This window comes from Prosopis cineraria, unplaced genomic scaffold, assembly GCF_029017545.1.
Source record: "Prosopis cineraria cultivar Desert tree isolate PC_DT_omini unplaced genomic scaffold, ASM2901754v1 PC10, whole genome shotgun sequence".
NCBI lineage: Eukaryota > Viridiplantae > Streptophyta > Magnoliopsida > Fabales > Fabaceae > Prosopis > Prosopis cineraria.
The window spans coordinates 35,472,216-35,487,175 of NW_026555341.1; the positions used below are offsets into that span (position 1 = coordinate 35,472,216).

The following is a 14,960-nucleotide window of genomic DNA, read 5'->3' on the forward strand; positions in this document are numbered from 1 at the left end:
TTTACTATCAAAAATAATTTTTTAATACAATATATAATCGAAATAATTATCTAGATCAATTAAATTTTTCCATATTAATAAATAAATATAATGTTAAAAAATAAATTTAAATACTATATTTACTAATAATTTAACTAATATATTTATTAATATACTGTGTTGTGGTTAAGTCTTATCTATTTCATTATTATTCCGCTTGAAGATTCCTTTCAGCTTAACTGACAATAAGGTGGACGCAAAGGCACTAGGGAGTATGAGTTGACAATGACAAGGCACAATTGATGTGGCAGTGAGATGACACTAGTCCACTAAGTGACTAGGTGGTGGTAAGGTGACATTGGTCCATCAGGTGATATGGCAATGATATTTTGGTTTACCTAATAAATTAACAACAAAATTAGTGACAAAATAAACTTGTTGAAAAATGTCACAAAGTCAAAATAACTTATCTTTATTTAGTGATGGAAAATTTTAGTTGCTATTCCGTCAAAAATTAGTGACAGAATTGCAAATTCTGTTACTAACGAATTAATAATAATGTTTTTACTAACTGAAATATTTTTTCACTAATTTTGCCACTAATTTGTTTAACGACAGAATTTTCACTGATTATGTCGCTAATCAGTTGTTGTTTTGTAGTATAATAAGTATATATTCGTATTTAATAAGAAGTTATTTGTTAATTGACAAGTTTAAAAATATGAAAAAACTTGGTTGTAGGAAAGAACAATTATAGATCATGTATAAATAAGTAATAATTCATGAATTAATAAGCACTTATTCACATTTAACAAGAAATATTTATTAGTTGACAAGTTTTATAAAAGGAAAAGAAAAGTAGGAGTATTATAATTTTTTTTATGTAAACTTATTTTCAAATCAGTTCCCTAATTCTACAGTAATATTTCAAAATCTTTTAATCCTTATTTGATATCAATTTATATGAGTGGTCCTTGAACAATATTTTCTCAAAAATACAAGCACGATAGATAATTTATCTATCTTATGGACTCTGAAAAAATCAGCTATAACATGACCTAATGGTATCCGAAATGAAAATCTTAGTAGATAAATTTTCTTAACTAAACATGAAAAGGTTAAATGTGACATTTTTGTCTTTAAACAAAGTAATTAGGATCCTTATTTTTTTTTTCTTGGGTGTAATCTTGGTGTTCAGCATTTAAAAATGTCTTGATGTGCCTCTTTCCGTTAATTATCAAATAAAAACTTCTGTTACTTTTATACTGTGAGGCTCAATTTTTTTTTTTTTTTAACTTCACTACCAACATTGTTATAATTAATGGAATGGGGTATATTGTGACCTAGGAGAAAAATTGTACTAAAAAAAATGTGGTCTCAACTATTCTAACACAATAATTTAAAGGAAAAATTGTCATCTTATCCATATAAGAAAAAGGAAAAATTTCAATAAGAACTCCTTGACCTAACTTAATTTCAATCAAAACTCTTAAAATTATGAAATTTCACTATTTATGTGAGGGACTGAAATAAAATTAAAGAGTTGACTGAAATGATATTATTATCCCTAATAAAGCTAAGTGCATGAACAACTTGTATACGAAAAATGAACTAATGTAAGGAAAATGAACAAATGACATAGGTAAAATTTGCAACTTTCATTAATAGTAAAACACCATTATGAATTTACAACTCTCATTTCACTTATACCATTTATTCATTTTCTACATATTAGTTGTTCATTTTTTTTATATGAGTTATCCATGCACCAAACTATATGAAAGTTGCAAGTTTCACTTCTATCTGTTGCTTATTTTTTAAATGTTATTTGTTCATTTTTCATACATTAATCACACATATTAGCAGAAATAATAAGGTTTTCGCTATTTAATTTCATATCAATCTCTCACATGTGCAGTGAGATTTCAGAATTTTTGAAGTTTTGATTAAAATTAAGTTGGGTCAAGAGGTTCTCATTAAAATTTTCAAAAAAAAAACAAAAACACCTAAGACAAGTGACATAAATTAATGTTTGATTACGAGAAGGAAAAGAAAACTAAAAACAAAATAAAATATAAGAATGCATCATCTCTGCCAATAGCAGTACATTCCCCACCCTCAGAAGCAACCCAAGTAGAAATCAAACACTGATTCAAGCCAAATCAAAGTCAGATCACTCAAACAAAGTTAAAATATTTTAATTGTTTTGGCCAAATATAGCATAATTATTATGATTTACAATTTTTTAACATAAATATGTTAGAATTTGAGATCTCAATCATTTTCATGATGTCGAAATTTATACTTCCCTTCACGCACCTTCATGGCTAACGGCCATTTGAAATTGCCCAAACTCGAAGAAATTTTTCTCGCGTCACTTGATGTTAACCTTGATTTGAAGTTGACTTTGTTCTAATCGAGAGTTTGTACGATTTTAATTGGCTAAATTTTATAGTTCATTTACTAATTTTATAATTAAGTCTTTATTTAACAACAAAGTGGCTCTCTTAAACTTGTAAACAATAATTTATCTGTTTGAAGAATGGTAACTTGCTCACATTCCCAGTTGTGGGGCAAGATTTACAATAATACGTAAAAGTGAGATCAGCCAGCCCCAGGGATATGACGCATCTCTGTGTAATTAGCCAAATAATTATGCATAATAATGAGACTTAAGTGCCATATAAATAAATAAATATATATATATATATATATATATTTTAAGCCGATGAAATTTTCAGTCTATTCAAGATCTAAATTATTCTCTCTAATTTTTTTGTACGTTTCTGTGCTACATTTAACAAGTCCAAATGGAAAAAAAATGTACGTTTTTTTTGGGTATTATATTAAGGATCCAGATGCAAATTCAATATTTTTTACTTGCAAACAAAAATTATTAAATAATAATTACAAAGCATAAATATTTCCTTAAAAAAATCTTTTCTATGTCAAGCACTACAGTCTCGGAATTTACATACAAGCTTTATCCACAATAAAATGCACAAGCTGGTGAGGTAGTCAAGTAAAAGCTGCCCTCCAAATACTTTGTTCAGGTGATGGCCAAAATCCCCCAAAAAATTAAAAACAAAAAAAATTACTGTAAATACATAAGATGAAAACCAAAACCGAAGCTTCCCTCCATAGTAACATCAATCCACAAGCTGGGACAAAAATTCCCCCCGTAAATACACCACCTAAATGCATTTACAACAGAAATATACACCATTCCAAACTAACCACAAACAGCCATAGAAGCAAAGCTCCTGGTAATGAGTCCCGTCAAGGTTTGTGCTGTGCATGTATCGACGAACGAACAACTTGTTGAGGGGTCACAGCTTTTCCATTCACAAGTACTTGTTCAGGGAAGTCCACTCGTATAGACTTGAATTGGTAATGCTAATTTAAGATACACACACATAACACAAGGTGAATACTTAGTCAGAATGACTAGTTTGATGATATTAATATTATCACTGGAGAATTAGAAAATCTATTGATTAGTACAACAACCAAAACATGAGCAAGTTCAGATCAGTTCCATTAAACAAGTTTAACCAGCAAATGGACATCCAAAAGAAAGAATGAATTGGATATACAAGCATACCTTCTCCTTCCACGAAAAATCAACCTGACGGAAATATGGATCAAGCAGCGTTAGCTGATCTCTTTCCTTGATCTGATGAAAGAAAGGACCAATTAATTCCACTACTAATGCAAAATATCAAATAGGATAGATGCTTTTTTTTTTTCCTTTCTATTTCTTCTCATGTTTTGGGCTTTTAGATGTTCACATTAAAGGAGACAATTCTGACAAAGGGTTCATCCGTAATCAGTTCTTGATCTCATAGATTATCTAATTAAATTCCTTGGAGATCTACAGCAGTTTGACACCATGCTTTCAGAAAAGGAGTCGTGTTTGACAATAGTTGCACTATAACATTAGAAATAAACAACACTTTCAATTATGATAAGCACTTCATATTTCTGTCGTGTCTGTGTCTGTCTGGCCACGTCATCTAGGCTCCGAAGCATGCGTACACTCAAATAAGCATATCATGTAGCATCTCTTTCCTAGACAAAAGTTAGATTTTATGATATACAATGGCTAATATGCTTAAAATACATTAGAAGGGAAAATAAGACAAAACTGCAGCAACTAACTCATGGTCTCTTACCACATCTATACGCATGCCATAAACAGTAAGAACAAAGCAATTTTGGTTTGAATCAGAAAGCAAATAGTATCTGCAGAATAAAAAGAAAACAAGTTATATGAAACCAGAATTAGCATTTCTTACTTGGCTCTCAAACTAATTTCTGAGTAGTTTTCATGACAGCCCTACTACCCAGAATCCAATTTATCCCAATGTGTATTCATTACTTTATCAACCCGCTTTCCAAATTTTTATTAAAACAAAAATATTATCATAGCTATGACTTTTAAATTTCAGACAAAACAATTATAAGTTAAAAAAACTAGAGTCAATAATAGTTAGGATGTTACAAAGAAACAAGTAACCTCCAATGAAAAATAGGAATGCCTCAAAGATTCTTCAGTATGAGGGGAAAAGCACTATCACAATCATTAGCAAGAAAGAGGTACTTACAATTGAGCGGCGTCCCCCCCCCTTTTTTTCCTTTGGCTTTTTAAATTAGATGAATATGTAATTTTTATCCTTTATTTAATATAAAAATCAAAATATATATATATATATATATATAAAATCTATAGAAAGCTGCAATGTATATTTAAGCCATGACAGATTGTATGCCTCACCTAGGACTCCACATCCAGTTTATCATAAACTTGCAATTCTATTTACTAATGGTTGCCTTCTTTCAGTTGTGAAATTTGAAAATCCTGATTTCTTATCCAATTTTCCTTCCCACCCCACCTTCTTTCCTTAAAAAAAAACAAGAAAACAAGAAAAAACAAAATACCATAAAAGAAAAAGATTCTGCATGCAAAAAATTAAGAAAAAAAGATAATGTCAATGAAGACAACATATAATGCATAGACATGTAATACAGCATCCAATGAAATTCTGACATAATCTTTTGGCCCAAAAAAAAAAAAAGACATAATCTTCCAATTAAATCACATTAGACATTCAAACATGAGAGCTAATCCTCAGGATTTGAGAACTTACAGGGGAGCAACAGTGTCATGCGTAACAAAGAATAATACCTTCCCGTCTATGGCTACTGCTCTGTTCAGACCCTCCAACATACCGTCTGTAGTAGCTCTATTGTATGGTGGATTCACTTTTACAGAAGGGAAGACAAGAATACAGTGAACATATTAAATATGGGACCAAAAAAACAAAAAAAAAAAGGGAAAGAGAGGTCAACAAAATTTAACGAGAACATGAACTGAAACTCATAGTTTAGAGGGTAGCTTACAATTAACAGCAGCTAAAGATGAGGCCAAACTTGCCATTCGCTTAGCTTTCAAATGCCCCCCCTGCATAAAAATCTCACATGAAACAGAAGCACTCTGATATCCCACTAATTGCTAATAATCAAACATTTTTTAACTCATCATGCACTATCTTCTTTCTTGTTTAGTGAAGGGGAGCACAACTGGGGATTAACTTGAATGTTTAGTGAAATTACTAGTTTCTATCATTATATGAATCATACTAGAAAATCAAAATTACCAGACAAGTCAAGTAAATATAGCGTTCAAGAACCATTAGCTTTATATTACCGCTACAGTATTTCATAATCTACATCCAATGAAAAATTTTGTTACCCTCATAAGATAGTCCAACTTGTCAAGCAGGCTTACTATCTTCTGAACCTCTGCAGCAGCATTTAGACTTGGATCCTTTAAGGCAGCAGCCTCAAACCCACTGAGGGCCCTCTCATAATTCTCTAGATATCTATTAACCTGTGACAAAATTATTCACGATAATAATTAACCAGCAAAAGCTAAAACTAAGTATTGTTCATGTGAAATATGTAAAGAACACAGTGCATGTGATTTTAACATGGTTATTTTCCTGCTCTATTGAAGTTGGAATTGGTCGAGAAGGCATTACTAAAACTGGGGTAGGCTCACACTTATAAACGTATTCAGAGTTTATGCTGAGTGCACTTAATTAAAAGCCTGATACATCCGTCCTTAAAGAAAGAACTATGATAAGCTGATAACCAGAATACTAAACATGCAAAGGGGAAAACCTTTAGTAAAGAATTACACCAAAGCTTCAGGCCAAAACAGAATTACACAAAACTGTCTCCATAAATGATAGAGGAAGACAATTTATCTGAAGAATTATATGGAAAAAGTTCTAGTATAATCTAGAAACAAGAGGCAAGAAACCAAGTATAATTATCAGTTGAAAAACCAATTCAATTTGCATGGTTAAAGGACCAAGTATAATTATCAGTTGAAAAACCAATTCAATTTACATGGTTAAGCATTTTTTTTGCTCTTTTCCCTCCATATAAGTAAAATCAGTCACGAATCATGAGGGTTGAGTCTTCCAAATATCTAACCCTGTACATTATGGGAATGATGATACTTTATGAAATAGCGAAAGACTGAGAATAGCAAAAGTGAATAATATGAAATATGAAGGAAATCAAGAAAAAGATTCACGAGAATAGAAACTCAAAAAAAAAAAAGTATTAAACTTACAATGGCACTATTAAAATATAGATCTGGATTGGACTTCATTCTTTCATCTTTCTCCTGGCATATATTTAACAAAACTTTTATGTTTCCAGCATTATTAAAGAAAAGCCTATAATCAACCAGTTCATTCACTTGTACTCACAGCATTTTGATATGCTTTTACAGAATGTTGAAGTTTGCTATGATCCCAAGCTCCAGAAACAAAAAAACTAGTAAGGCATGCGTTTCCAAGATTATCTGCCAAGAAAATCAGATTATGTTAAAGATATAAATTTTGCAGTATTATTTTCAGAACAACCAAATATTTTTAGGGAGAATACAAAGAGAAAGGGGAATGGACCACTTTGGTTTCTCTTATAAACGTTATTCATTCAAAAGGGGGAAAAGTGAATTTGAAGGAATAGCAATGTATCTAGAAAACACGTTAGCTTCTTAAGGCAAAACACTTAGCTTCTTAAGGACTTGTTGGAGTCAGAAGAAAAAGGGAAGGAAAGAGGATGAGAGGTTAACTTAGGAATTTCCTTTCTTTAGTTTGGATGTCTAATATTCACTATCATATATTTCCCGACTCACAAATCAATAAAACTAAAAAAGATGGGAGTTAAGGGTTTTAGAGTTTGGACTATTAATTTTACCTCAATTTCCCTCTTCTATAGATAGAGAGAGAACGGGAAAATTCACCACAACAGAGAGATGACAATGAAACCTTTCCCTTCACTCTCCTCTCCCCTCATTCGGTCAATTCCCACCATCCACATCATTAGGCATTCAAATAATGTCATATTACAATCCTCAATGCTCATTTCAGGGGAAGAAATAAAAGCATTTTAATCACTTTATTGCCTATTTTGTTCTATCCAGTAATGGGCATACATATAAGCCAAATTTCCCACATCATACATGATGATACATGTATCATCGCATACCAAAGAGAAGAGAACTTGTATAATGAAACTCTAACAAAGACAAGACGATATGAACTTTAAATACCCAGTGTGATTGTGTCAATATATGAACTGTTGTTTGATAGCAAAGCCAGGATTGTTCTTTGAATACATGTTAGCAGCATATAAAGAATCTTACACCAAGAATAACCATCCTTGACATCCACAGTGATAGCTTCTTTGGCGTGTTGAATGCTTTCCTCAACAAGTTCTGCTTGATTCTCAGCACCTGTGAAGGAATGGATTTTTCGAAATCACAATTGTACATGAATTATGAAAAAAACTGAAAGAACTGGACCACAACCACAAGCACTCTTTAGAAGTGCTGAAAAAATTCAACAATTACCAAGGAAATTAGGATAAATTAAGAAAAATGTAAGAGATATTTAATGATAAAAATTAGAATTGAATCCCTTACCTTGTGACATTTTTCTTTTAAGCATTGATAATTGACAAAGAATATTCTTGTCACGACCCTGAAAAAAAAAAACCAATATATATCACGATGTCAATCAATTCAAAATCTGAACCTGATGCAGAGCAAAACTGACACTCAGAAAGAATAGAAAAGTTATGGTCTTTAATATATCTGCAATAAATGTGAATAGAAAAGTCTAATTAAAATCTTGAAATCCTTCAGTCATTGCAGTAAATTTCTTATCTGCAACATATATTCTCTATAGCCAATTCAATATTCCACCAAATCAAGAAGAAAACTAATACATCAATATATTCTCTCAATCAATTCACATTTCCCTTCCTCTTTTATTCCCACTTTCCACGAGAAAAGGTTTCAGCTAATTATTTCTGATATAACAAGAAATTTTATTAAAAGGAGAGGATAAGGAATGCATGAGAAAAATAATACAGAAAACAAGTTCATCAATACAATGACGCTCTCCAATTTTTCTGCATGTCTTGTGAACAGACCTGGCAATGCCAAAGAGAACCCTTATAAACAATAAACAACCTATGTCATAAAATATTTTACTAAAAGGCTTATCCAAGAAAATCCAAGCATTCCATTTCAGCTAAACACTGCATAGTGAAGCACACAGATGGCACAACTGAATAGAACTTTTTCATCCTCACATCAGAAAAACCTTGATTTCTGCTTTCATGCTCAAGTAAAAATGAAGAATCTAATAAACATCAGAAAATTTCTATCTTTCACATTTATTTGTTTCTATGTGTTCACTTGTCCGGATTATGAATGTTTTTTATTCACAGTTAAAATTAATCATTATGGTCCTTGAAAGCAAACGAACTCATAACAGAATTCCATTACATGAATCAGATCAGCTAGGGTAAGGCTCATGGTTGTTATTCAACAAATACAGACATCAAGAGGAAAAAGAAAAATGAAAAATCAAAATGCTCACACGCTCTGCAGTGTTTCAACATGTTCAACACCAGTCAAGTATTGGGAATCTAATGTCAGCACTAACCTTGCTTAATGCAAGACTAAGGCAGTTTTTAGCAGCAGATAGATCTCCTTTCTTCCAAATGCAGTTACCTAAACATAGCCAAGCATCTGCAAGAGATGGGTTTAGCTTAACCTGGTGCATAGAAATAGAAGTGTTAGTCATAAAACATCCCCTTCAACATCAATTGCAAGATAGTTACATATAGGCACAGAAACTAACAACTTGATTGTGCTTACAGCTTTTGATAGATGCTCCTCTGCTTCTTTGTTATAGTCAGGACATACATCCAATATCTTCCCTCTCAAATACTCAAATGTTGCACGTTGCATAGGTGACTTCCTCTCCTCTGGAAAAGATGATAATTTTATGAATTTTAGATACTTGGTTGTTGGAACCCAAATCAAATCATGTGTTCCTTATGAAATAAAGCTGTATATCTTTGCCCACAGAAGAAAATAGACAATTGGATGATAGAAGAAGCAGCATCTACAGCAAGCAAAGAAACGAAAATAGCAAGAAGAAAGAAAAAGTTATTCCTCTGGTATTTGATAGATCAGAGACTCTCCACTAAGCCAAATATGTGCTTTCCTCACACTGACCTCTCAGTCCGCAATACATTCTCTGCTAACAGCCTCTCTCTCTCTCTCTCTCTCTCTGTGTGTGTCCCACACACCCCTCAACCCATTTGAGTTACTTAACACTATTATTGCCCTTTTTTCATCCATCTGTCCAGCTCATGAGAAATTACCACAGCTAGTTTCACTTTTCCCTGCCTTCCTCTTACACATAATCAATGCATTAGGCCCAATAACTTCAGATCCATCATATATAAAAAAAAAAACATAGTAATAAGGAATCATGTTGACTTTCAAGAGTTAATAATCTGGCACTAAATGAATTATTTTTCATTGTCACAGATACAGATCTGAGCAACTGAGACAGTAACAATGAAGAGAAATTCATAGAAACATCTCCTATATGTTATTGGCTCTTATTTTGATTTCAATATCTTAAACTCAATTCTATGGTTGATCAGTCCCAAATTGGCTGAAGATTTGATTGACCTTTATTTTTGCTATCTCTGAGGTGGTTTCATTTCATGAAGTATGTTGGTACTAATATTTCAATGTTATGATGATCCATAGGGCTAATTGAACCCAATTTTTTTTCCAATGAATCAATTAAAACTGAAACCCACATAATATTTCTCCATCTATTCGTGCGTGTAAGGATTAACTGATCCCTACCATGTTCCCCATACTCTTCTATTTGACTATAAAATTATATCTCCTCCCTTTGCCTCTCTTTTCAACTGTTTCGCTCTTTATTGATCTCTCCCTCAGAGGCTATCGTAGTTACTATCTTGCAGTCAAGTGACTTTTGCAACCTTTTCCGCAAAGTCAAAACAAAAAATGACATTTTTTTACATTTATCATCCTTATTGTACATAACAAAGTTTCATTTTTCAGGTTATTCTGACTGGTACTGCAGTATCATATGTTATGTCTTCAAATGTACGCTATGGTAATTTCAGTCATACTTGCGAGGTATTCGGAAACTCTTAAAACCGAATTTTCCAAATCCTCATAACACAATAAAATAGTTCCCGAATTCATTGAAATTCAACCCTAGGTTCATTGGTTGTTGAATAAGCAACAAATCAGAATAAGCATTTTCAACCTGATAATTGAAGTTTGAACCAATAAAAAAGAAACGCAAATTACACCACAGAATCTCATTCATGCACTCATTTTATGTTCAGTTTCCTCAATTCCAATATATCTGCAGGCTCAGTTCTCTGGAAAACCGAACTGGGGAAGTAGTAGTAGGAGTTCCTCAAACATAAAACGATACAAGTTTATATGAATAGGTCAATTTTTACCTGGAGATATAGAATCGAGGAATTTCAGAGCAAGATCGGATTGTTCTCGCAATTTGGAGATCTTGTCATCTTGATTTTCCGGGAAATAGGTGTCTCGGGTGTGGTAAAGATTTTCAGTAAGTTTCGCAGCTTTCGCTAATGAGTGTTCCTCTACGGGGCTGCTCATCTCAATAACTATGGCGAAGCACACTGCTGGAGAAGTCTTGAGGAACTCACCGAGGCTGAAAAGACAAGCTTTCACATAAGAGCCAAGATCCCTATAACCCTCCTTCCTCAGAGAGCATCTCGCCTCAACGAATCTTGGGATGATTATGAGAATACTTCGAGAAAGTGATCTTAATGTGTCCACAATACTTCTGCCTCCTCCACCATCCAAAACAGAAAATGGAACATATCAAGCAAAAAAATGTGCATATATTATTGGCCTCCAGTTCTGGACACTCACTAGTTAAATTTACATACAACAATTATTTATAATTTCATTTTCCTTTAATAATTTTATAAAATATTTTTTCAGTCATTTAATTATAATTAATATAGTTAGTTTCAGCAATAAAAATTTTTATATTAAAATTTTAAATATTAACAAAATAATGTTTTACATATTAAGTTTAATATAATTAGCATAAAATATAATTATTTAAAATTAATAATGGAAAGCATTAGAGAATTGAAAAAGTACTTTATAAAATTAAAAGATTGAACTAAAAGTTTATACAAAATTAAAATATCAATGGTAGACTTTAGTTTACAGTTATTCATATCTACTAGTATTAATCAACGTACGGTTTCAATAGATTTAAATTATTGATCTTGCTTTTAAAATAAGTAGCATGAATTTCACTTAGTCTAGTTAATATTAGTTTAAACAAAGTAGTATTTCTTTTAGATGCGCACATAAAAGAATTTATCGATAATATTTATTTTTACTTCAAATTAATCTGATTTGGAGTATTATCATTTGTCAAAGATAGCTTTATGGCTTTCTAAGGTTATTAATTTACATCCATTTGATACATGCCTTAAATCTTTCTTAAGCTTAAGAGACATTCACATGCTCAAACGTGAGTTACTTGTATGTACTAGATTGTACTACTCGTGTGATGCACAAGGAGAGCATTCATCAAACTTTATTCCTTCTTCAGTGCTTTCAGACAACAATACAAACTTGCAAGCTGACGATTATTTTTCCTAAGCAAAAGGAAGCAAAAGGAGATTTCTTAGAGCTTGAGGAAGAAAGTCAAACTTCTTCTTGCACATGTAGTATCAAGTTAAATTATACATTCCCATTTTGACATATAAACTAAGAGTGAGAAGTAAAGATAAAATAAAAAAATCAAAATGTAGTTGAAGACGTAATTAACAATAAAATATTTAAGATTATTGAATAGTTAACTAAGATTATTTAGACCAAATAATTAAAGATAAATTTGAATGAAACACCAATTGAGGTTTGGCCACCCAAACCTTGGGTGTTAAAAGCTCATTAATCTTTTGGATTGGACCGTTAACTTTGATGGAGACTAAATCGCAAACTTTGATCAAGACTGAATTACTAGTGCTGACACAGATTAGACTGTCGACTTTAACCGAGATCAAATGGCGAACTATGATTAGGATCAAAAAGTCAGCCCAATCAGGTCTTAATTGAAGTCAACAATATGGTTCACACAGCACCAGCAGTCCAACCCTAGTTGAAGTTTTCATTCTGACCTTGATCTTGATCCAAGTCTGTCATTTAGTCCCGATCGACACCAACGATCTGGTCTTAGTCAGCATTGGTTGTTTGGTACATCAACTTGGATGCTTTTAAATATAGAATTTAAAATTTGAAATTTTACTTAAAATTCAAATAAAGAATTTTAATACTATAATTTAAAATTTTTTATCTCATCCAAATAAAAAATTTAAGCATCTACAAATTTCAAATGTGAGATTTCAAATCCAAATTTCTAATCCAAATTCACTCATCCAAATGCAACTTTAATTAATTTAAATTTTGTCAAGGTTTTTCTCTCTCCTTTCTCCACTCAGCCAATCGAGCTCAACCAATGCTCCTCTTCTCTTTTCTCTCTTTTACCCCTCTTCAACCAACACAACAAAAAACAGCTAATTATTCCGTCACCAATCAATAAAAATTTTGTTGCAAAATGAATTAGTAATGGAATTAGCGACATAATATTTTTGTTGATAAAAACATTGTTACTAATTCTTTAGCGACAAAATTTGCAACTCCATCACTAATTAGTGACAAAATTAGGGATAGAATTGCATTCCATCGCTAATTAGTGACGGAATAGCGATGAAAATTTTTTGTCACCAAATAAGAATAAGTTATTTTGACTTTAAGACGAAATGCATTCTATTGCTAATTTATTACGTGGACCAAAATATCATTGTCACGTCACCTGGTGGACCAATGCCACCTCACCATTGCCTAATCACTCAATGGATCAGTGCCACCTCACCACCACGTCATTTGTCACTATCATGTCAAATATTATTACCTTTCACTTTGTTACTAGTCGAGTTGAAAGGAATCTTCAGTTTTAATTGATAAACTAAATATATAATACCTAACTAGACACCAATATATTAATAAATATATTATTGAAATTATTATTAAATATAGTATTTAGATTTACTTATTTTTTTAACATTATGTTTATTTATTAATATGGAAAAATTAATTTATATATAATAATTTTTCTATTATATTTTATTTAAAAAATTATTTTTGGTAATAAATTTAATATTAACTTGAAAAATATTTTATTATCATTACATATTATATTATAATATTTTAAATTTTTATTTTTTAATTATTTTATTTTATTTTTTATTTTTAAATAAGAATAATTAAGTATACAATTTAAATTATTATTAATAATATATAAATAATTTAAAATAATAAATTATTTTAAATTATATTGTTTAAATTATTTATTTATAGCATAATAATAAGTTATTAAATAATATATATAAATATATATTATAAGTAATAAAATTAAATTAAAAATAATTTGTGATGGAATTAGCAATAGAATTATGATAGAAAGCTTTGTGATAGAATTTTTTATCACAGATTTCATCACTAAATCAAAACAAGATATCCTAACCATTAGTTATAAAATTTTTCATCGTTAAATTCCGTTAGTAAATTATTTCCGACGATAAATTTCATCGGTAAATTATTTCTGACGGATTAGTGACGGAATAATGATAAAATTTTAATAACAAAACATTCTATTGCTAAATTTCATTGGTAAATTAGTGATTGAATTAGAGATGGATTAATGATAGATTAGCGAATAAAATGAGCTTCCGTCGCTAATTCGTTGTTTTTTATAGTGCAAGTTTTCAATATGTCTTCGCTCACTGCCATTGCCTCTTGTGTCTGTGCTCGCTGTTCTAGTTGTTCGTGGAGGTTGTCATTGGTTTCGTCGAGGTTGGTGTCATTGTCCATTCCATCTAGGTTGGTGTCCCTTCATCTGTTGAGTTAGTTGTCATTCTTCCATCTATTTAGCTTGTCATCCGTCATGGTTGTCCAATTTGCACCTCTCTCTGTTTTGTCGTCCTCATTTGCCGCTTGCTATCCATTGTAGTCATCGAATATGCTCTCTTTGCATTTGTTCTTGCCACATAAGACCCGTGCCCCTTGTTTCCACTATTGTTTATCATTGATAAAGTTTTTTCTACATTTACATCAACTCAAATTTGAGATTTTTATAATTAAGCAATCATTTCACTAAAATCAACAACTAATTAAGGACTAGGAATTGTATACTTTTGTTTGGACCAAAAGATATGCTATTGGGTTGGACTAAATAGAAAAGGCCTAATAGAAGAGACAATAGATGAATGCAGGTCTAGCGTGATGGATCTTTACAAGATTGGACCTTAAGAATTTTAGTGAAATGTTGCATTTCAAGGGTCAGCGACTAGATCCTATCCATATAACCAAGATCCGAGAATCTTAGAACGCTCCACGAACCACATTCTCCCATTTTAAAATACTAGGCTCTCCTAGATGGCACAAACAATTATAGCTCCACTTAAGTGGGCAAAATTTAAATTTGAATCAA

At 31.4% G+C, this 14,960-nt stretch overlaps 1 protein-coding gene across 4 annotated transcripts; it reads right to left on the reverse strand.

Moving 5' to 3' along the window:
• Window positions 1-2,886: 2,886 nt before the first annotated feature.
• Window positions 2,887-11,265, reverse strand: LOC129322780 (uncharacterized). Of its 4 annotated transcripts, none has more exons than XM_054969158.1 (13): window positions 10,876-11,264; window positions 9,230-9,339; window positions 9,015-9,125; window positions 7,985-8,042; window positions 7,706-7,795; window positions 6,765-6,859; window positions 6,626-6,679; window positions 5,735-5,872; window positions 5,383-5,443; window positions 5,130-5,244; window positions 4,155-4,224; window positions 3,584-3,655; window positions 2,887-3,375 (listed from the first exon to the last, which is right to left on the reverse strand). In XM_054969158.1, the coding sequence occupies exons 1-13, from the start codon at window positions 11,039-11,041 to the stop codon at window positions 3,259-3,261; spliced, it is 1,257 nt and encodes a 418-aa protein (XP_054825133.1). In that variant the 5' UTR covers window positions 11,042-11,264; the 3' UTR covers window positions 2,887-3,258. The 4 variants fall into 4 exon arrangements, with proteins under 4 accessions (XP_054825133.1, XP_054825131.1, XP_054825132.1 ...); XM_054969156.1 differs by having other exon boundaries at window positions 7,613-7,795; XM_054969157.1 differs by lacking the exon at window positions 6,626-6,679 and having other exon boundaries at window positions 7,613-7,795; window positions 10,876-11,265.
• Window positions 11,266-14,960: the final 3,695 nt, after the last annotated feature.

What these genes read in the sequence shown, in the direction of transcription:
- LOC129322780 (XM_054969156.1), bottom strand. Translation starts at nt 11,041, where the DNA reads ATGAGCAGCCCCGTAGAGGAACACTCATTAGCGAAAGCTGCGAAACTT. An exon ending in CCTCGATTCTATATCTCCAG is followed by an intron (nt 9,340 to 10,875) that starts GTAAAAATTGAC and finishes CATCTTTTCCAG; the next exon opens with AGGAGAGGAAGTCACCTATG. An exon ending in TATTGACACAATCACACTGG is followed by an intron (nt 6,860 to 7,612) that starts GTATTTAAAGTT and finishes TTTTCTTGGCAG; the next exon opens with ATAATCTTGGAAACGCATGC.